Here is a 23324-nt window from a genome sequence, read left to right as displayed (position 1 = left end):
CTACTAGTTTTTTACTGGTGTTCTACTGTTGTTTTGAATTGTTCTGCTTTGTATTTTACTGGTGTTTTATAAAACACAGTATTTTTGAAAAGATTTCCGTGTGACAGTATTTTTGTAAAAGTTAACAAAATTCCAGTATTTTTGTAAGTTTCCTAAAATATATGGTTAAAATTTTAACTTCACAAAACATAATGTCCAAAATTTAATTTATATATATATATATATTTATATATATAAATAAAGACTCTAAAAGAATAAAGGCTAAAAATTAGGGTTCAAAATAATATTTATCTTTACTTAAAAACATAATTTTTTTCAATAAATATAGATTTTTCTTATAAATAATTTTAATATTTTGATCAAATACAATCTTGAAAATATTTTTTTAGATATATTGATCAAAATATAATATTCAAATAGTCTTATTTATCAATTTTAATTTTTAGAATGAAAAAGTGAGATAGTGATGCATCAATTTAAAAACATTCCAAAATCGTTATATAACTTTATTATCACTAAACAAAAAATAACCGAACGCAAAGCGCGGTTTGTTTCTTAATTATTTGTATAAAGTCATTTATGTAAATAGATTGTTAATTGTGTATATTATTGAAAAAATCCCTAAAAACAAATATAATGTGTAATTTTGACTTGTTTATGTGAGTTGAAACTATTGGGCCAATTAAAAAGGAAAAAAGAGTTGTTGTGTATGGGTCAGATGTTGGCCCATAACGAATAATTTGGTGGTGAAACGTGGTCATTTCCAGACCAATATCCATATCCAAGTCATAGCCATACGGATGCCGGACCTTCGTACTCCGGCGACCTTCCATCGCTTCCCTCAATTCCATTCGATCATCAAGATCATCATCACTCTCTTCTTCTTCCGCATTCATCAGGTACCTTCTTTTTTTGCTCTTGATTTATCCATAACCAGTTTTATACACATGCATACAGTATACGCATTTATGCTTCCTAATTCAGACTAACTATTTTGCTCAACTCATTCATCAACTACAGCTCTGCCTGCCGCTTAACTTGATTCTACTTTTATGTTTAGAAATTCATGTTGAACTTAATTTTAGCTTAACTTTACGAAAACAACACTGAATTTGAGCTTGTTGAGTGAAGCAGCTCATGAGTAGTTCACTGTCTAAAACTCTCTGACAGTTTTTTATTTATTTAATTTAACTTTTTCCATTAAGGGTTTGGTTTGGCTTCCAAAGGAACATCACTTTAGGTTTTTCGACGGGCGCTAACTAATGTTTAGAAGCAACAATGTCGTTGCCAGACTATTCCAACGCCAAATTTGCACTCCTCCTCCTGGCACGATTGTATGTGTTTCTTGTCTTTTGAGATTCTGCTCTTTAGTACTATTTTTATGTATCCAATTGGTACAGTGGTCTCTAGATTCTATATTGCACCTCTCACATGTGCCAAAGCTAGTACTATCAAAGATGATCAATGATTACAGATGAAATAACCCTGAAGCTGATAACTTGGGAAAATGATAGGAATGAATTGAAAGCACATTAGGGGAAACTTAGAATTCTTAATCTTACTTAAATGCTTTCAGGTTCATTGCGCCAGACGATTTTACGAGAATTTAGTTCCTAGCCATACCATATATGATATTGAGTGCCCAGATCATTTGTTCCGGAAATTCACAGAAGATGGCCAATATCTCGTATGCTTTAGTAGAAACCATCAGGAGTTGATTGTATACAGACCCTCATGGCTTTCTTTTTCGTGCAAGGACGAAGATTGTGATATCCATGATCTTCCTCCCCAAGCAAAGAAGTTTGATAGTTTCTTTACACAGCTTTACTGTGTATCACTTGCTTCCAGCAATGAGCTTATATGCAAGGATTTCTTCCTTTACATGGAGAGTAACCAATATGGACTCTTTGCCACCTCAACTACTCAAATTCACGATGCACCTGCTGTTGGTGGAGCCATTCAGGGAGTTCCATCAATAGAAAAGATAACTTTTCATCTCTTGAGGTGCGTGCTCTTAGCTTTATACATTTCTTTTCAAGCCTAATAAGACATATTGTATGTGCATAAGTTACTAAGTTTTTTTTTGTTTTCTCTTTTCTTTCTTCCAAAAGATTCTTATATTCTGTCTATTTTTATTTGACTTAGGCTAGAAGATGGTGTCGTACTGGATGAAAAGGTCTTTAATGATGATTTTATCAATTTAGCCCATAATATGGGTGTCTTCATGCATGACGATCTTTTAGCAGTTGTGTCACTTCGGTATCAAACAATTCATATTCTCCAAATTCGGGATTCTGGGAACCTTGTTGATGTGCGAGCAATTGGAGCATTTTGTAGTGAAGATGATGAACTTTTTCTCAATTCCAATGTTCCAGTGAGTAACTTTTTTTGTCATGTTATTTATGAGATGAAAAAGGACTAGCACTCAATTGTTTTGCTTGCATACTAGGATGGTAGAAGTACAGGGAGTGCTCTCTATGAAGAGACCCTGTCATATATGCTGATACTTGAATTTTAGAAAGAAAAGACATTGACTTCGCTTGCAAAGATATGATTATGAACATTGTTGTGTCTTTTCATTTATATTGCTTTCCTTTTCTTAATAATAAGAGAGGAGGGGGGGGGGGGGGGGGGAATCCGGCCAGAATCAGAACAATTATAGCAACATGCCATTGTTCTCGAACAAATTACAACACTATGAGGAAACTTCATTAACTGTGTTAATGTTTTGTTGCATCTTTTATTTATTTACTATTATCTGTATTAGAAAAATGTTATACAGAGCAAAATAAAACAAGAACAATTACTCAATAAAGTTCCATTCCCTTCATAAACTAGAGAATGGAAAATCAACTCCTTTACATTATGCAGCCTAATAGCCACCCATAACCTGGTCTTATTTCATAGACTATTTACATGGCTGGATAACCCTTCAAAAGACCTTTTATTTCTTTCCAGCCAAATTCCCCCCAAAAAAAGCTGACACAGAAGTAGCTCAAAGAATCTCCATCTCCTTGCCTCCCATAATAAGAAATCAAAGTTCTTCACATGGAGCAGGAATACCCCAAAACAGGCTAAATTCGTTTAGCAATTTGTACCATCTGCATAACACACCCCAATTTGGAGAGGTTGCCAGAAAAGGCTTTCTCTTTTTGAATAACATAATGCACATTCTATTTCCCCAGAGCAGCAGCAATTAAAAAACAAAATCTAAATGTGGGTCGGATTGAGATTTTTCAAAGAAAATCAGCCCAATTCACCTGCTGAATGGAGTCATGGACTCATCAGTTCTTAACAATCAAAAGCTGATTTGCTTGAAAAGATTTTTAACTGATCTCCCCTTCCATATTTGCAATCTTCAAGCATTTCAGTATTTTCACAGGTCCCCCAAATCTGTCCAAAAGCTGAATTATATCTGGTAGTTCCCTGTTATTAATATTCTTGAAAAACTTTCAGGTTCCAAGTCTCTGAAGAACCAATATCATTCCGAACTACAAATATCCTCTGAGCCAAGCCAAATATTCTCCAAAAATCTAATCCAATTTCCATTCCCCACCTTGAAACAGCTCATGTGCACTAACTCATCATATAAGAGGCAAGAATACCTTTCCAAGGACACTCATAAGTCCATCTAGAACTTGTTTTGGTATCCCATCATGATGCAATCCATACTTGCTTTGAATTACTCTATGGCACAATGAGTGTAGTTCTAGAGAAAATCTCCACAAGCATTTCATAAATAAAGCATTTCTTGATCTTACATTCCCAATTCTTGTGTCACCTTTACCATTTGTTCTAGAAACCACTTCTCAAGAGTTAAGTGGTCACTCCCTACTAAATCTCCTTCCTCACAAAAGAAACTTCTCATCAACCTTTCCAAGGGCTCAAATCATTATCATTGGAGCTTTAAAAAGAGACTAGTGAATTGGAAGGGAAGATACCACTGAATTGATTAGCGTTAGTTTACCTCTAGATAAGTAGCAATTCTTCCATCCTTGTCTCTTTCTAACCTTCTTGATAACCAGATCCTAGACAACAACTTTCTAGGATTGTTACCTAATGTCAATCTGAGATATTTCATTGGCCACTTTCCTACAACACAATCAATCTTGTTTGCTTTATGTTGAAGCCAAGCTATATCCATGTGCAAGCGCAGAAAACTACCATTTTCATATTGATGTTTAAGCCCTAAAAAGCACAAAAGACCTTCAAAATCTTAATCGACCTCTCAAAGAACAAAGTTTCATCAATGTGCGCCTCATGCACCTCAATATGCATTGCCTCAGAGGCGTGCCTCAACCCCTTGAATGTTCAAAGTTCCCTCTAGGCCTCCTGTTGATGAAACTTGAATAAGATACAGATTGCAGACAGCCCATAATTCATTTCATCTACTTCCTCCCGAAGTTTTGTTATGTAATCTCTTGTTTGAATTATCTCTTTCAGACCTCTTTTAATACATCATAATTAACACAAGTTTTGTTTCTTTTCTAGAAAAAAGAAAAATAAATTGTCCAACTTTAGGTGGAATTTTAGATTGCACTTCTACAATCACACCTAGTCTTTTTCATGTTTCTTCTCTAGTTCTATGTATACTAGACCATGGAATTCATCTTTCTAGACAAAGCAAACTAACTGGTGTTTCTTTACCATTTTTAATTTCTACTATTATTTAAAGCAAATATGTTGATAGTGAGAATCTGGAACTAATATGCAGATGAAATGAAAAGCTAACTGTATAGCTATATAGTGTTTTGGTGTTTATTATAATATCAAATCACATGGCAAGCCCTTATGTTTATTGGAAATTGGAATCACTACTCAATGATGTTTTGTATTCATATGCTATACTACTTTCCCTTTGGGATTATTAAAATATATATTTATTTATTTTTAATCTGTCATTTTATTTTGTTACCCTCTGAGTACACTAATTGGTTAAATTTTCTCCATCCATTTTTCATCATAGCATTAAGAACATTTCATATGAATAACTGAACTGACATTTAGCTATTGATGGCAGACTATGGGTGTTCAGCTGACTGAGAACAATGTCGAAAATGGGTTGCATCAGGGTCTTCCTAATTCATCAAATTATTTCCTTAGTGGCATCAAACAACGATTGCTTTCATTTATATTTCGAGGAATATGGAGTGAAGAAACAAATCATGCTTTGGTTGGTCATTTGTCCTTTCAATTTAAATATGCTTTATGGTTCTTAGAAATACTTCAATCTTTATTGCCTTGTGTGTGCACATTTGAGAAATGAGTTTTAGTTCTACTCAATCGGAAGTTGCTGGTTCCTAGATAGCTTTAGTGTGGAAGATTCTTTGTCAAAGATAATCATAATAAAATACCATGAATATCCCAGTTCTCGAATGAAATACCCACTTAAATTTTGTTAAAATGACAGAGATATCTCATTTATTTATTCAATTGGATCAAAAGTATCCCTTAGCAATTTTACTGATGAATATCATTGAACTATCGAAAAATGCCTTTTTACTAAACTATACTGGAAAAAGAGTAGATTGTATCCAAAAAGATAATCACCGAAAGTACCCTTAATTATACCTCTTCTTTTTGTTCTTTAATTATATCTTTTCTCAAAGTATTATTCACTCAATTAGCAAAATTTTAACGTTTTGTTTTCTTAATTTTCAGGGAATTATTGCTTCTGATTAGTTATTTATATTGCTTTCAGAATTATTTTCTTCTTTCTTGATATTATGATTATTTGTGTATCTGCTGATTTCTTTGAAATGGAGTTCTGTGATGAATAATATAGTGTCCCTTAAAATCATTTGCTTAGTAGACACTGAAGTGATATTTCCCGGGTGTTAGAAGTTTTATGCAATTGTATATGGATAAAATGGAAAGTAATGGGCTCTGGTTTATGCCATTTTGATAAGGAAGAGCATACTTTGAGATTGGTCAGTTGCTTAAGTAGCATTTACATTTGTTTTTCTTTTCTTTATATAAAGTGCATTTACATTTGTTAATTTGAAATGTCTCTATTTTTAGCACCTAGAGAAATTATAACTAATTTTTTTATATGACTGTAAATTGTTATTATAGTAGACATTCTACCTGTTTCTGAAAAAATTAAAATAATTTTTAGTGTCAAAAATAAGGTTCAATCTTTCAGCTGCATGCGTGTAAAAAGAAATAAGTATGTGTGCAACTAAATCGTTGAACTCTATTTTCGATATTGTAAATTATTCAGAATTACCTACTATAACTATAATGTTGACTGGCAGATAAACAAGATAAATTATAATATCTTGATATGCCAAAAACTAAAATGTCCCTACCAGGACAAAAATGGTGTCCCTTCTAAGTTTTGTCCTATAAATATATATATATGTTAGTTTATTTATTTATTCATGTGTGTTTGTTTGTATTTATTTATTAGCTAGGACCTGAGAATTTCTTTTTGGTTTTAATAATTGATTTACTTTGCTTTTTACTGCTTCAGAGGGCCCAAAACCTAAAGAGGATGTTTTATTTCCACTTCCAAGACTATGTTGACTTGATTATATGGAAGGTATGGTCTCAAGAAGTTGTACTTCAGCTGTAGCCTTGTGATATTGCCTCTCCATGTTTGAGAGCATTGCTTGCAAATTCTTCTTATTGACATATCAATTTTGTAGTGCGTGCATGTGCATTTTTCACTCTAAATGACCAATTGACAAGTTTTTTTGTGTTCAATACTTCAATAGGTACAATTCTTGGACCGCCATCACCTGCTAATCAAGTTCGGAAGTGTTGATGGAGCAGTGAGATATTCTTTCTAGCATTTTTATTGTATTGTAGTAGATTGAGTATAGATAAACTGCAGGGACCCACTTTTTTTATCACAACCCACCCTTCCTCCTCTATTGGGCATAAAACTTGAGGATTGAATACTGTTGACCACACAACACGATGCTTTCTGGAATGAATCTCCCCATTCAATGCAGTTGGACTTTTACTGATTAGATGTGAGCTCCATTATATCTAGGCTTGACGACGAGTAGACATTAAATATGGATATGATTCTAGTAGAACGCTTATTACGTAAATTCCTTGAGCATTTTGAAGCTGTGGGTAGCTCATTATGCTCTGAGGAGTCTGAACTAGTCAGCTGTGAGAAACAAAGTCCTTTATCAAAGTACAGGGTGATTGTGGTTACTTGATGAGTGACAAATAATTTTTGAAAATCTGGCTGTCTATTTTGCATCTTCTCTGTAAATTAACTTCCATAAATAGGAAGTTCTAAATTATAATCTGCTCTTGTGCTTTCTCAGAATCTTCAATATTTTTTTCCATTCTCATTATAAAAATTTTTGAAACTTCAGGTATCACGAACTCCAGATCAGCACCCACCTTTTTTTGCTGTATATAACATGGAGACAACTGAGTTTGTAGCTTTTTATCAGGTAAAAAACCTTAAAACGTAATTTCTGAAAGAATTATTTCTTAAACCTGACTCTGACACATTTATTGCCTGCAGCAAAATTCTGCAGATGAGCTATATCTTTTGTTTGAGCAGTTTAGTGACCACTTCCATGCAACATCTAAAAATTCGTTATATTTGAATTTCATATCTTCTCACTCAAATAATGTTCATGCCAGAGAACAATTGAGATCACTTAAAAATAAAGCAAGTAGTTCTTCACAGGTGAGTTTTTGCAAATGCTATTTTTTCATGTTCGTTTTATATCTTCTACTCTATGACTTAAGAAATGATTTACTTGTTTTGGATTTAGAAGCAAGGTTTTGTATGTGGTTTATAGGTCTGCTTTTTCCTTTATTAACAACCACATGTTTAATTGGCTGATGATTTCCAGTTTGTGAAGAAGATGCTGAGCTCCTTGCCTATTAATTGTCAGTCGCTGAGCCCTTCTCCCTATTTTGATCAATCTCTCTATCGCTTCGATGAAAAGGTTTGACCAAGAAACTTATGATTTTCTTAACCTTATTATGAGGCTGTAAGTTGAGTAAGCATTCAATTTGCGAAGGTCTCTTCATGACACACTAGTGAGAATTGGGCCCCCCTTGTAATCTTTGAAATGCATGGACTGGTTAGGAAATTATGGTAGACACTATGTACTTACATTTTGTTTCCTATGAAGAAATAATAGGATTACTATGTACATGTGCATTTGTGGTTTAGCAAAAATGGCAGAATTGAGTCAGTTCAGGAATTTATAAAATGATTTTCATGGTTCTCTATTGTTTTCCAATAAATAAATGGAGAAGTGGTAAGCTTCATCTTATGATTTGATTAATGTATGTATGATGTTTTAGATAAAATCGAGTTATTATTCAAAAAAAAAAAAAAAAAAAGAATGTAAAGAATTAAGTGAGTTTGTTACTTTGTGTGAAAATTATCAAAGAATTATTGTGATAAAGAACGCATAACTTGTATACCGGCCAAAGCTTTTATATGGATCGTAGAGATATCCTAGAACATATCCCCTGATCTTGTATGGTGCACAATTTTAGGTTGGGATACTTGAATAGGATCCATTAGAAAATCTTCAACTAGAATATTGACAGGAGATATATCGTAGGTTATTATTTAGTATTAGTTTCTATCACATTTGTTTGTGCTAGGGTTGAATGCAGGAAATTTGCTGATTAATCCCATGTAGGCTAACTGTTTGAAACTCTTTTGTCAGTTTCTGTAACTAATTAATTAATATATCTTTGTTCTTGCAGCTTATTTCTGCAGCGGACCGGCATAGACAATCAACAGACCATCCCATAAAGTTCATCTTAAGAAGGCAACCACATGCGCTCAGATTTAAGATTAAACCAGGTGTGCTAATAGTTGTTTGAAACTCTGTCAAACTTGGTTATGACTTATGAATATGAAACAAGAGAAAATGGGAAGAATCAGTGGTAAAAGTGAATCAAGTTTACCTTTCTATTTCAGTAGATGATTTTGGTTTATCAATTGAATGGTCATTTCAGGCAGATATCTCATTTTCTTTTTTCAAAGAAGCCTTTTTCATTTTCATTTTAAAGGTTTTGTATAAAATTATGCTATAGAACATCAAAGGCTACATTCATCCACATTCTCTGCTTAGTTGACTTGTAAAATTTAAATTAAGCATGTGATAAATGGTTTCAAATTAGGTCCGGAAGGTGGAAACGCAGATAGTCGAGCCAAAAAGATATCTTCCTTCTTGTTTCATCCATTTCTGCCACTTGCTCTTTCCATTCAGCACACTATGTTCTTGCAACCTTCAGCTGTGAATATTCACTTCCGGAGATAAAGTGTTGTGTAAGCATCCATTTACATAAGGTTATAGTTGAATCTGAGAAAATTGTATTCAAGTGTAGCGGTTTCTGATGTTTAGATTTAATGTATATTTTTCTTTGTAGAATACAGTTTAACTATTGACAGTAATTTTGTAATGATTATTATGTATTTTAGTTTTGGTAATAGATATTGGCTTACCTTTTTTTCTCTAGATGAGTAATTTAAAGACTTTCCCTTTGAGTAATTTGCACGATTCAATGTCTTTTAAGTGTGCATGTTTGTAGTTTATTCCAAAAAATAAAGTGGTCGTATATTTAATAGTCACTACGGGTAGGGGTGTTGTGTTCATTTAATATAATGAGGAAATTACACTCTATACCCTTTTTATATTGTCCTCTTTTATTTTTACCTTCTTTTTTAAAATATATCATTTTTACCTCTTTTTTTAAACATTGTACCAATTTTGCCCCTGTCACTTCAAGATACTCTCCATGTGATTCTCTTATGTAAGGGTATTTTGGGTACAATACATATAAAAAGAGGTATGTTTCAAATAAATATAAAATTAGAGGTAAATTTGATTAATTGATGAATAAAAAAGGCATTTTTCAACTTACCCCTAATATAATCCGTACTATTTTGCTCATTGTACATATGATCCGCACTAAGTGCGGATTTTATTTTTTTGGATCCAATCCAATTCATAAAAGTGCAATTGGATTTGTTACTTTTTAATATTAAATTATTTAATATTTATGAAAAAAATATTTTTTTTGTTCACATAACTAGCAACAAAATAAAACAAATTATAGTTATTTTATGTCTTTAACAACGCATTAAAACAAATAAAATAGTAAATAACAAAAGGAAGAAAAAAAATTGTATGTATAAAGAAATGTTTAATTTTATTTTAAATTGTATATAAAAAAACTTATATATAAGAATAAAATATACATTTGATTTATTAAGTTTTAAAATATAATTGTATTATACGTATTATACTTTTAAATTACTATTTTCTTTACATTAATGTTATTTGTATATATAATTTTTTAATTTTTTATAAATATGTGTGGATTAGATTAGATCGGTTACTTTTACATGTCAATCAACATCTAATCTGCACAATTGCAGATTTAGAATTTTTCAATTCAATCAAATCCGTACAAGTGCGGATATCCGCACTTTGCGGATTAAATTGGATTGAATCGACTATTTTATGAACACCCTTAACTAGGGGTCCGTTTGACACAGTTTTTGGAAATGTTAAAACTACTTTTTGAAAAAACTATGATAAAAATATGTTTGTTAAGATGTCAAAAAAACAATTTTTTTTAATTTTTTTTTGGAGAAGTTACAGCTAAAATCTGCTCTAACCTAACTTTTAAAAAAAGTTGTTTTGATTAAAAGACTATAATAAATTTATTTATACTAAAACTATATTTACTTATTTATTATATATTAAAAAATAAAAATATTTATAATAAATAATAATTAAATTTCTTATTTTTTTTAAATAATTTATATTTTATTTTAATATTAACAAACAATATCAACCTAAATTTTTTCTTATTGAGTTTCTAATTTTTTTTACATTTGATAAAACATGATATAAAAATGCTATAAATTATTTTTATCCAATGCATATAAATTTATATTTTAAAAAAATATTATATAAAATAAATTTTTATATATTTGTGATTATAATAAACTAGATCATAAAACGATCATTATCATCATAATAAATTTTAATAACTCACAATACTTTGAAATTTATAATTTACCAAACACTCAGCTCAATTTTTTTCTACAGTTTTGCTGCAACCGTTTTTCTCGCATCACAGCTACAACTATTTTTTCCCACAGCACAACTGTGCCAAACTAGCCCTATGTAGGTGCCACACGCCTTGGAGTAAAAGTTGTAGTAGAAGAATTAATAAATTAGTTAGTAAACAACCAATTTAGGAAAATTTCACTTTTTGGTCCTCAAATTTTATATCCCTTACTAATTTGTACAAAATAATTCCACTATTTTCAAATTCTACCCAAAATACCCCTTACATTTAATTTTCCCACTCTCTCTCTCTGTCTTTCCATTTCTCTCTCCGTCTTTCCCTCTCCTCTTCATCCCTGCCCACGAAACAAAAGAACCAACAACCCAACCCAACCCGACCACGACCACGACCACGACCACGCCGAACCTAACAACCACGACGACGATGACGACAACCTCTCTCTCTGTTTTTTTCTCTTTCTCTCTCTCTCTCTCTCTCTCTCTCTCTCTCTCTCTTTCTCTCACTCTCTCTCTCTCTCTCTTTCTCTCTCTCTCTCGGTCGGTAGCAAATTTGACCCATGCTCGTCGAAACCACCACGAACCGTTGCCACCACCACTACCCGTGGTCGTTGACACCGAACAGAGGCCATCGCCACCACCACGAGCAGGACCCGTCGCCACCACCACCAATTTCATTCAAAGTTAAGTGTTTTTTTTTTGAAAAAAAAATATATTTTTCATAGATTTGGATGCCAATTATTGCATGTTGTTGAGATTAGTGGAATTTTTGTAGATTTTATGCTCTTTAGGATGTAGATGTTGGTGTTTCAATGGTATCTGTGATTGTTACAGGGTTATCGATGATATGTCGATAGAATATCGATAGGATGTCGATGGATTTGGTGTCTGTTTGTATTGTATTACTGTTATTGTATGTCGATAGGATATCGTGTGTATGTCGATAGGATGTCGATAGAATTGGTGTCTGTTTGCATTGTATTGCTGTTATTGTATGTCGATAGGATATCGTGTGTATGTCGATAGGATGTCGATTGAGGGTTAAGTTTATTTTTTTGCCCTTAATTGTCGACAACTTGTCGACAGTATGTCGATGTGTTGTCGACTATATTAGGATATTGCTTTTAAGTTTGTATTGTCGACTGAATATCGACAGGATGTCGATATTTTGTTGACATGTTGTGAAATTGTCGACTGAATATCGACAGGATGTCAATATTTTGTTGACATGTTGTGAAATTGTTGTCTGCTTGAAATTGTCGAATATCGACAGGATGTCGATATTTTGTCGACATGTTTTAATTGTATTGACTGTTTGATGATGTCGACATAATATCAACATCATGTCGATATTTTGTCGACCATTTTTTTTTAATTTTTTGGCAGTAATATTGATTTGTTTTTTGTTTTTTCAGATGTCTCCTAGACTCATAATTTCAGCACCCAAGCATTTTACTGGCCGCGTGACATATAGAGGCACCAGAATTTTAGCAAAAATCAAGGCTCGGTTTGAGGAGTACAACTTGAATAACACGGCGAAGGAAAGCTGTTTCGGTAACTTTTGAAATGCCGTACCCCTGACATTTTTCTCGGTGTTATTTCACTAGCTAATGCTCCACAAAATGAAGGTTGATGCTCAAGAGGTGTTGAAGATGTGGTTTTACATTGGTCAGAAAGAGGTCAGATTCGGAGTGCTTGAGTTTGCCCTCATTACAGGCCTGGACTTCTCGGGGCCAACAGAAGAGGAGAAGGCTGCGCAGGTTGCTCGCTCAGGGTCAGACCAATTGATCAACAAATATTTCAACCGGTCTGATAGTGTGAAGACAGAAGCACTCTAAGATAGGTTCATAAACTGTCAGAACCCGGAAGACTTGTACAAGCTTGGCTTGTGCTTGTTTGTCGAGTCAGTGCTTCTAGGTCGCGAGGCTAACGCGCTGATTACGCCTGACATACTTAGATATGTCGAAGATCTCGAGTTCTTCTTCCGGATTCCTTGGGGGAAGCACTCATTCGCCAGACTCATGCACTCGCTTCAAAAAGACATGTTGAAACAGAAGACCAACTACGAGAAGAAGCTGAGTTCAAATGTTCAACATGAGTGCAAATACACAGCTTATGGTTTCGCACCTGCAGTACAATATTGGGTGTATGAGGCCATTTTGGAGGTTGGGAAGAGGTATGGCACGAATCATGGGATTCGGTTTCCCAGGATGCTTAGCTGGACGAGCAATGGTGATATTGGGAAGAAAGAAGTCAGTTCGATATTTTCTAGACGGGTATGAGTTTCACTTATGTTTAGAGTAATTATTTAACATAAATGCTTGTGATAAATGCTAAATTGTTTTACTCTTATATTTTTTGAACCATAAACAGAATCTTGAAGTGGTGAAGGGGCTACTTCCACAGACAGAAGAGGAGGCATTTGTGAGGACCCTCTCTAACGATGGTGTGGAAAACCTGGTTGATGATGGTGTGGATGACACAGAGGCTGAGGCAGATACTCAGGTACCAGACACTCAGGTACCAATTTTCGGAACTTTTTTTTTTTATGATTGTATAACTTGATTGTACCTTGCATTTTCATGAATTTTTGCCAAGTTTTTTTCAAAGAGCGTGGCCAAAGGGGTTGTACATTTGTCAGCATTTTTGAGGCGATCAGCGAACCACGATTGCAGTGTGAACCTGATAAATTCAACCAAAGTAGTTATTGGATATTTCCCGAACTCTTCTGTAACACTATTGAAGCTTTCAGCAGCGTTGCTGGTCATGATGTTGTATCTATCGCCCAAACAATAAGGGTGAGCCCACTTCTCAAACCCTATACTCTCCACATATGCAGCAATGGCCGTATTCATCTTTCTAAGCTTCTCAAACTCTCTATCACATTCAGTCTTCGACCATGAGTAAGCAACATTATATATTTGGTTGTGAAAAGCATCAGTCTTGAACTTGGCATTCACGTTCATAACAATGTGGTGATAGCATGCACAGTGGACTGCTTCGGGAAAAACGAGTTCAACAGCATGATCAATGCTTTGATGCCTATCTGACACAAACACTAAGTTCTCAACCACGCCAATTGCTACCCTCAACTTCTGTAAGAAATCAGTCCAAGAGTCGTTATTCTCACTGTCAATGATACCATAAGCAACCGACAACAATTGGTTGTTCGCATCGTATGCCACAGAAACTAACATTATACCGCCGTACTTCGTCTTCAAGAAGGTGCCATCGATACTCAAAACAGGACGACAATAAGAAAAGCCCCTTCTACATGCACCGAGTGATATAAAACAGTACTTAAACCGCTCATCCTCTAAATACAAGTCAGTAATGGTACCTGGATTCTTCTGCTCCAGCATGTACAAGTATCCAGGAAGCTTCATGTATGAAAACTCAGGTGTACCCCTATCATACGTAAGTCCCATCTCCCTGCACCTCCACGCCTTCACATAACTCATCTGGATACTATAGTTGTCAAATATGTCCCTCTGTTTGTCTTTAGCCTTGTACTTAGTTCCATCTTGGGTGTACTTCCCCTTAACAAGGTGGCCAACCACCCATGGTGCTGCTTGACGGTGTTCTGAACGTCTCGCATTCAAGTTACATGTGTGTTCATTGTGAAATACAGTGACGTCGAAGTTGTCAGAATGCATCTTCTTCCTCCCCCTCAATCTCCATTTACAATCTGGAGCCTTGCATGTAACGTACAACACATCAGGGGATGACTTCTTCACCATCCACTCAAAATTGTTATTAAGTGCAAACCTACCCACTACTTGTCTCAGTTCTTCCTTATTTTCATAAAAATTACCAAGCTCTATCACCCCTGCTTACTTACTTTGTAAACAAGTAGTTAGCTCATGATTTTCCATTATATCTTCCTTTGTCCACATAGGAGCTTTGAACTTGGTACAAACTTCAAAAGAGGAGAACGTTGAGAAGGTTGCATAACAAGAATGAGCATGTTCTTCAGTTCTGCCTTGTCGACTACTGCTAGTTCCAGGTGTAGTGCGATTTTCACTACGAGGTCGTCGTTCTCGCTGTGTATCATGGTTACTCGGTACACACTCTAACCTCAAGGAGGGTCCCACTACGACTTCATCGACTGCCAAATCATGTTCATCATCCATATTCAAATCTACAATAGGATCGTTATTGTAGAAGGTTGTATCGAACTCCTCAAACTGATGAAATCCTGTCGTTTCTTGTTCTTGCTCTACATTGGTCGGAACCTGTACATTGGTCGGAACCTCCTCATTCACACCAATCCCAACATCTATTTCGGGAACGCAAGACCCTACCACACTTCGAGGGAGAGGATTAGTAGGCGACGTAGGCTCCGAATTCCCAACTTTTCTCACCTTGGTCACGAATAATGGCATAAACTTTGTATTTGACATTGTTGCCCTCATCTCTAAGAACGTTCTCAGTTGGCGTTCTTTCTTAATAACCTCTGGCGGAACCATTTGTCCCTTCATGTACAAGGAACAAATCTCCAACTTTAAATCATACGCTAAAAGATCAACCTCCAACTCTTCATATAAAATTTGGCGCAGTTCCTGTAGGGTTGTCTCAGTTGTAACTGTCAACGTCAAGCTGCCTTCTGCTTTGTAAATCCAATTATAATTCTCACATAACCAAACACCATCGTACGATACAACAAGAAACACTTTGTCTCCTACAATTTCAAACCAAACAAGGTGAGTACAGGAAAAAATACCAAAAAACAATAAATATCGATATCCCATCGATATCCATCGACATTATGTCGATAAAAACAATAGCAGAAAGTATGACATGTTTCATCGACAAATCATCGACATACTGTTGACATTATGTCGACAAAATTACTAAAAAAGAGATTGGCAATCCTCATCGATATATAATCGACACACCATCGACATAATATCGACATAGACTCCCCAATGCAATTTGCATGTCAGACACGTGTACAATGGGTAATTAATCCATTCAACTATCGACAAGCTATTGACATTTATCGATATTCACTCGACAAATACACATTGCATGCGTTTCATTTTTTACGGTTACACATTTAATGTTAATAAATTTTACCTACGTTCCCAATAACCCTTCCCAACTGCCACGTTGCATGTCTGACACGTGTATCTGTTGGAAATTATTTTACCAGGATCTAGATTTACTAACAAGTATGTTGGATTAACAACCTAATATGAATTCTAAAACAATGAAAATAAACACATATAAAGTTAGAAAACCTTACAGTGGGTGCAGCGGAATAATATGACTCCTTCCGTTCAGATCTCTAGCCCTTGATTCCTTTCTGTAGCAGAGTATCACCAAGATCTGAACCTGGATCTTCTTTTCTCCTTCTTTGATGCAGAAATTCCATAGTCTTCCATACTATGATTGAGATACCACTTGATGTGTGTGGGCACTACTCATCTCACAAGGATTTCGAAATTTCTCTCTATTTTTCTCTCTCAATTTCGTGGCTTTTCATCCATGCAAGAGAAGAGAGCAAGGTTGCTTTATATAGGGAAAAGGGAGAGCACAACTTTCCAAATAAACAGTTTCCTCTTTTACTGTGTAATTGATTAACTGCCTTATTTAGTGTGATTCACCACTTTCCTATTATAGCTAGGCTTTGATTAGCAATTACATGACAATTAAAAAATAAAAATAATAATTGGGAAACACAAAGGGAGTGCTCGGCCATAGAGGGAAATGGGCCTCACTTGGATTTTGCAGTTTCCTCAATTTTATTTCTATTTCTCCAAAAATGCCACTTTTCCAATTCTAATCATTTAAATGCCAAAACTAATTATTTAATAACTAAAATAGATTATTAAATAATATTGTCATTTAAAATAATTATTAATTAGACATACAAAGTCTCTTAATTAATAATTAAACCTAGAAACCCTTTTCTTTACGATTTCATCCTTAAACTGTGAGAATTCATAAAGTAGACATAGTCTAACTTTTAGAATTATAATTGATTAATTAAAATCAATTAACTGAGTCTTACAAGCAGTATGGTCTCAACTAGTATGGGGACCATGGGTCTATATAACCGAGCTTCCAATAAGTCGAACCGAATTTACCAAGTAAATTCCCTAACTTATTAATTCCTCATTGAATCTACACTTAGAACTTGGAATTGCACTCTCAGTCATATAGAAACACTCTATATGTTCCACGATATAGACACGTCATCAGTTATCCATTGTTATAACCCTAATGTGATCAATGATCCTCTATATAGATGATTTACACTGTAAAGGGATTAAATTACCGTAACACCCTACAATGTATTTTATCCTTAAAACACTTAACCCTGTATAAATGATATTTCACCTAAGTGAAATGAGATCTCCACCATTTATCTTCGTTTGGTTAAGCTCGAAGGAAATCATCCTTTACTTCTATTTGCCAAATAGAAGCTATAGATTCCATATTTATGTTAGCGCTCCCCCACTCAATTGTACTACCGTGTTCCCAAAATGTACGTATCACCCTGATACAAAACTAGGCTTAACTAACAAATCAAAGAACACGAATAACACTCTTGAAATTGAGCCTAACCATATCAGGATTTCGATCATGTGATCTAGGATCAACAGTTGATATTGAATTTAATAGATATTACAGTAAATTTCAACATATCTAATCAAAGTTCAATATCAGTCCTTTTCGATGTATACTCCATACATCCGATACTGGTAAACTTTGCCAATGTCCTGGAAAGGACATAACACTTTTCCAAGGTGTAAGAATACCTATCGCTGATTATACCATGTCAGTCTAAATCCAGTGTTCTGACAAATCAGGGAATAAACTTTTGAACATATAATAAAGATTATATTCCACTGTGCTGACAACACTATAATCTTTAACCAACTCATATGTTCTGGACTTAAAAAGAATTCATACATTATATACCTATAATCATGAAATAAATCATGTGAACCATGCAACATAAAATGTTATTTTTGATCTTTATTAATAAGTAAATCTGATTATATGAAATGAGTTTTATTTAGGGCATAAAACCCAACAAACTCCCACTTGCACTAATATAAAACAAAAAGTGCATTTCAAGTAATCATTAACACCTTGATATACCAATCAAGTGTGATAGTAGTAAACTCCTCGTAATAGGATCTGACAGGTTGAATTAAACACAACCTCTTCTCCACTATTACTCTTCCTTAATCACAAAATCCTTGATAATGTGAAATTCCTCTCTATATGTCTACTCTTTTGGGATACTGGATTCTATACTTGTAACACCCCGATTTCCCGAGATGTCACATAGGATAGTCCGTATAAAACAATTTAATAAGATAAAGACAATCAAATACTGCTTTAATGAAAAATATCCAAGCATGAGATCTCATTGTTTAAAACAAAATACTTTTAGTACTGTAAACTTAAATAAGAACTAGTTAAGTCAAAATAATAGTTCCAAAATGTTTAGCAGTTAAAAACATTAAAAGCAAAATACTGTGCCAGCCCCCTAACATGCGGTCCACGCCTCGAGCTCTTCATTCTCACTGCTTAGCCTTACCCTTACCTACACACAGAGTACCTGTGAGCTAACGCCCAGTAAGAAGAGCTATGTAGGACATAACCCTCCTAACTAGTTACTTGACATAACTTGCTCTTTTATATTAATCAACAGTAATTCACATTCCATAAATATATCCACAACGCATGTTGTTCTCACATGCACACATCAAGTCTCATACCGCACATTATACTCACATACGATAATCAACTATTCTCTCATGTTGATCAGACATGAGGTAACCTACACTGCCTTGTGTTATTCTCACACTTGGCATCCAACAGGGCAATTAATTACCATAAGTTGTACTCACCCATGATAATGTTATAACCTGCAAGTGTTATGCTCACACAAGCAGCAAGACCCTAATATTATTCTCATGCTAACGATGCTCACAAAATATAAGGAAATCATAACACAATCAAATTAAATAGCAAACCAACCCAAGTTGTATGCATAACATACACCCTGTGCACAGATGTCCACTCTTCTTACCTCAGTTGCTAAGACCACACTTGCTACCTCGAGCACCTCAACGAATTTCCTTGTTGAGAACAAGATCCTAGACATTCATTAACACAACAATACACTCAAAATACATTCAAGTATGAATCTCTAAACTCATACAGAAACTTACGTAAAAATACGTAACACATAGGTCCATTTCACTTGCATGACACACCATACATAAGCATTTATTATTTTGATTCACCCAAACATATTGCATGGACTCAAAAAAACATTCTTAACGTGAAACATGAATTCATACAACACATTTTTACGTAAAATTTACTAAAATACTATTTATTCTTATTAAAGTCCAAATAAATAGTTAATTAATCACCAATAATTATAATAAATACCTACAACAACCAATAAATAATAAAACCTATTCCATTTGATATCATAGGCAGTAAATGGTATTACAAAAATACATTTTACTATTTTAACAACACTTATCTATTTTTCATAATTAACTTAAGCATTAATTAAGTAAATTCATGAAAAATACCAAAATTGATTAAAAACCAAATATAACTCTTCTAATACACTTTATAATCTGTAATAGGTCATAAATAATTTTCTTTGAATTTTCTAAGCAACCTAGGTATTTTTCATAATTAAAATAAGAAATAACATCAATAATTCATGAAAAATACATAATCGCTTGAAAATTCAATCTACTAATTTTATAACCGTTTATATATCATAGTCCATCATATAAAATAAATCTAGATTTTTCTGAGTACCCTAAGTATTTTTCATAATTAATTTAATAAATAACACAAATAATTCATGAAAAATACAAAATTAACCGAAATTCGAATCTACCAATTTTGCAATAGTTTATATCTCATAACTAATCATATAAAATATATTTAGATTTTTCTGAGTAATCTAAGTATTTTTCATATTTAATTTAACAAACAAACCAAATAATTCATAATAAATCAAATAATTGCAAGAAAATTATCAAACTTCATAGTAGGCCTAAGAACACCTAGCACAAGTCAAGAACTGAAAGAAAATCGAAAAATAACCTCCAGAAACCCCTGAACAGAGTGCCGCCGGAGTTCTCGTCGGTTTCGTCGCCGGTAAAGTGTAACTTTGTCTCCGATGGCTCTTGAAGCGTCCTTTCGATTGGGGAAGCTCTCCACAATGCTCAGGACCTCAAAACGATCAAGAAAAGTGGTTCGAGAAGGCAGATCGGGGTTGTCTTCTTCGTTGGCGGTGTACCGCCTTTAATGGAGTCAAAATTTTGGATTTTCGTTTTGGACGTTAAAGCTTCGTTTTCTTACGTCAAAAACAATCCTTAGGGTCCCATGCACTCAAATATAACCTCCCTTGACCCAAGAACAAGCTTAAACACGTTCGAATTCGAGTCCGTAACTAAGCCGCACCTTTGAAGCTTCAAAAATGGCGAATCTCAAAACGACGACTTCCGCCCCTTATACCACGTTAAAAAGCTTCCTTAGGTCGTATATAAGTGATCCCAAACCCCCACGTTCACCCAGGTTTCACTCCGCTTGAAGAAACGAAAATTTTCGGTATCGTATACGCCGTATACATGCTCTCTCTCTCCCTCTCTCTCTCTCTCTCGTTGGTTCTCTGTTTTGGGTGAACGAAAATAGAGTTTAAAACCTAATTTCTATCGTGTTTAAACCCAAGCAAAATATCGCATTGAACCGAAGTGGAGCGATTCCCATTCCACCAAAATAGGCGTTAGGTTCGGTTCGGTTCGTGTATACGTATCGCATATACTTACTGTTAATAATAATAATAATAATAATAATAATAATAATAATAATAATAATAATAATAATAATAATAATAATAATAATAATAATAATAATAATGATAATAATAATAATAATAATAATAATAATAATAATAATAATAATAATAATATACCCATATAACAATATCCAGACATATGTATCTATTAGGCATTATACACATGCCAATAAAATCAAATATTATATCATCATAAAAATAATCCCATACATATTTAAATCCATAAATATGTAACATAAAAAAAAATACTCTCAGCTAAATAAAATTACAAAAATACCCTTTCGGAGTTAGCGGATATTACAATTATCCCCCTCTAAAAGAAAATTTCGTCCCGAAATTTTACTCAAATAATTCTGGATATTGTTCTCGCATATCAGATTCAAGCTCCCAAGTAGCTTCCTCAACCACACTGTTTCTCCATAGGACTTTCACCAGGGTAATTGTCTTATTTCTCAAAATCCTATCCTTTTGATCAAGAATCTTTACCGGACGTTCATTGTAGGACAAATCCTCCTGCAAACCCAGTGTTTCATAGCTCAAAACATGCGATGGGTCTGACACATATTTCCGGAGTTGAGATACATGAAATACATTGTGCACCCCAGATAATGATGGCGGTAAAGCTATTCTATAAGCTACACTGCCCACTCTATTCAATATCTGAAATGGACCAACATATCTGGGACTTAGTTTCCCTCTCTTGCCAAATCTCTTCACCGAGAGTCCTTTTTGTGGTGTCACTCGAAGAAACACATGATCACCCACTTCGAACTCAATGTCTCTTCGCTTCAGGTCTGCATAAGATTTCTGTCTGCTCTGCGCTGTGATCATTCTAGCCCTGATCTTCTGAATAGCTTCGTTGGTGTGCTGAACTGCATCTGGCCCTAGGAGTTTGTTCTCTCCCAACTCATCCCAATGCAGTGGAGACCTGCACTTTCTTCCATACAACATCTCATAGGGTGCTACCCCGATAGTAGACTGATAGCTGTTGTTGTAAGAAAATTCAATCAAAGGCAGGTATTTGCTCCATGATCCTTGGAAATCTATCACACATGCCCTCAACATATCTTCCAAGATCTGATTTGTCCAACAGTCTGACCATCTGTCTCTGGATGATATGCAGTGCTGAACTTCAATCGAGTTCCCATTGCTCTCTGTAAGCTTTCCCAAAAAGACGAAGTGAACCGAGCATCTCGATCACAAACAATAGAATACGGTGCCCCATGTAATCTCACAATCTCATTCACATAAAGTTCAGCAAAATGGTCCATGGAGTAAGTCATGCGTACTGGTAGAAAATGGGCAGATTTTGTATACCTATCGACGACTACCCAAATGGCGTCATGCTGCTTTGTAGTCTTAGGTAACCCAGTCACAAAATCCATGGAAATCTCTTCCCACTTCCATTCAGGGAGCTTCAGTGGTTGTAACAATCCCGCTGGTCTTTGATGCTCTGCTTTAACTTGTTGACATGTTAAGCATTTGGCCACAAATTCAACTACATCCTTTTTCATACCAGGCCACCAATACAATGCTTTTAGGTCATGGTACATTTTAGTGGTCCCGGGATGAACTGAATAAGGTGTAGTATGAGCTTCTACCAATATCCCCTTCTTGAGCTCATCATTATCGGGCACACAAATTCGTCCCTTGAACCGAATTAATCCTGTGTCTGATATTTCATAATCTTTGGCGTTACTATTCAAAATTTCTTGCTTTAGTTCACTGAGCTTTTGATCTGTCGTCTGCCCCTCCTTAATTCTTTCTAACAAAGTGGATTGAAGTGTGACCTTTGCAAGTTGCCCTGTAATAAACTCTATACCAGCTCGTTCCATGTCTTCCACTAATTCCCTTGATACTCCTTGTAAAGTGGAAACTAGTCCGGGACCTCTACGGCTGAGTGCATCCGCTACCACATTGGCTTTACCGGGATGGTACATTATCTCGCAGTCGTAGTCTTTGACTAGCTCCAACCATCTCCTCTGCCTCATGTTTAACTCTCTCTGGGTGAAAAAGTACTTTAAACTCTTATGATCGGTGTAGATTTCACATTTCACTCCATAGAGATAATGACGCCAGATTTTTAGTGCAAAAACCACTGCGGCTAACTCTAGGTCATGTGTCGGGTATCTCTGTTCGTATTCTTTTAATTGCCTTGAAGCGTAAGCAATTACCTTCCCTTCTTGCATTAGAACACAACCCAACCCTTGTTTAGATGCATCACAATATACCGCAAATTGTCCCTCTTCTGTTGGTAAACTGAGGATTGGTGCTGAGATAAGTCTATTCTTCAACTCTTGGAAGCTTTGCTCACACTTGTCTGACCAAGAAAATTTTAGATTCTTCCTAGTTAATTCTGTTAAGGGTGTGGCTATCTTTGAGAACCCCTCAACAAACCTTCTATAATAGCCTGCTAAACCCAAAAAGCT

The 23324-nt window shown here is 34.7% G+C and overlaps 1 protein-coding gene across 2 annotated transcripts; it reads left to right on the top strand.

Annotated features, from left to right (window-relative positions):
* Window positions 1-707: 707 nt before the first annotated feature.
* On the top strand, window positions 708-9494 carry LOC115714721 (light-mediated development protein DET1). 2 transcript variants are annotated; one of them, XM_030643479.2, is made up of 13 exons: window positions 715-899; window positions 1206-1334; window positions 1577-2004; window positions 2146-2374; window positions 5021-5173; window positions 6476-6544; window positions 6720-6776; window positions 7338-7418; window positions 7493-7530; window positions 7615-7660; window positions 7830-7925; window positions 8704-8803; window positions 9124-9494. In XM_030643479.2, exons 2-13 carry the CDS (start codon window positions 1263-1265, stop codon window positions 9261-9263), a joined length of 1509 nt encoding a protein of 502 aa, XP_030499339.1. In that variant the 5' UTR covers window positions 715-899; window positions 1206-1262; the 3' UTR covers window positions 9264-9494. The 2 variants fall into 2 exon arrangements, with proteins under 2 accessions (XP_030499338.1, XP_030499339.1); XM_030643478.2 differs by having other exon boundaries at window positions 708-899; window positions 7493-7660.
* The last annotated feature ends 13830 nt before the right edge of the window (window positions 9495-23324 follow it).

The sequence above is a fragment of the Cannabis sativa genome, chromosome 4 (assembly GCF_029168945.1).
Source record: "Cannabis sativa cultivar Pink pepper isolate KNU-18-1 chromosome 4, ASM2916894v1, whole genome shotgun sequence".
Classification (NCBI taxonomy): Eukaryota; Viridiplantae; Streptophyta; class Magnoliopsida; order Rosales; family Cannabaceae; genus Cannabis; species Cannabis sativa.
The sequence above is the reverse complement of the archived record's forward strand: the minus strand, read 5'-3'. Positions and strand labels throughout refer to the sequence as shown.

What these genes read in the sequence shown, in the direction of transcription:
- LOC115714721 (XM_030643478.2), top strand. Translation starts at nt 1,263, where the DNA reads ATGTTTAGAAGCAACAATGTCGTTGCCAGACTATTCCAACGCCAAATT. An exon ending in CTCCTCCTCCTGGCACGATT is followed by an intron (nt 1,335 to 1,576) that starts GTATGTGTTTCT and finishes AAATGCTTTCAG; the next exon opens with GTTCATTGCGCCAGACGATT. An exon ending in ATAACTTTTCATCTCTTGAG is followed by an intron (nt 2,005 to 2,145) that starts GTGCGTGCTCTT and finishes TATTTGACTTAG; the next exon opens with GCTAGAAGATGGTGTCGTAC.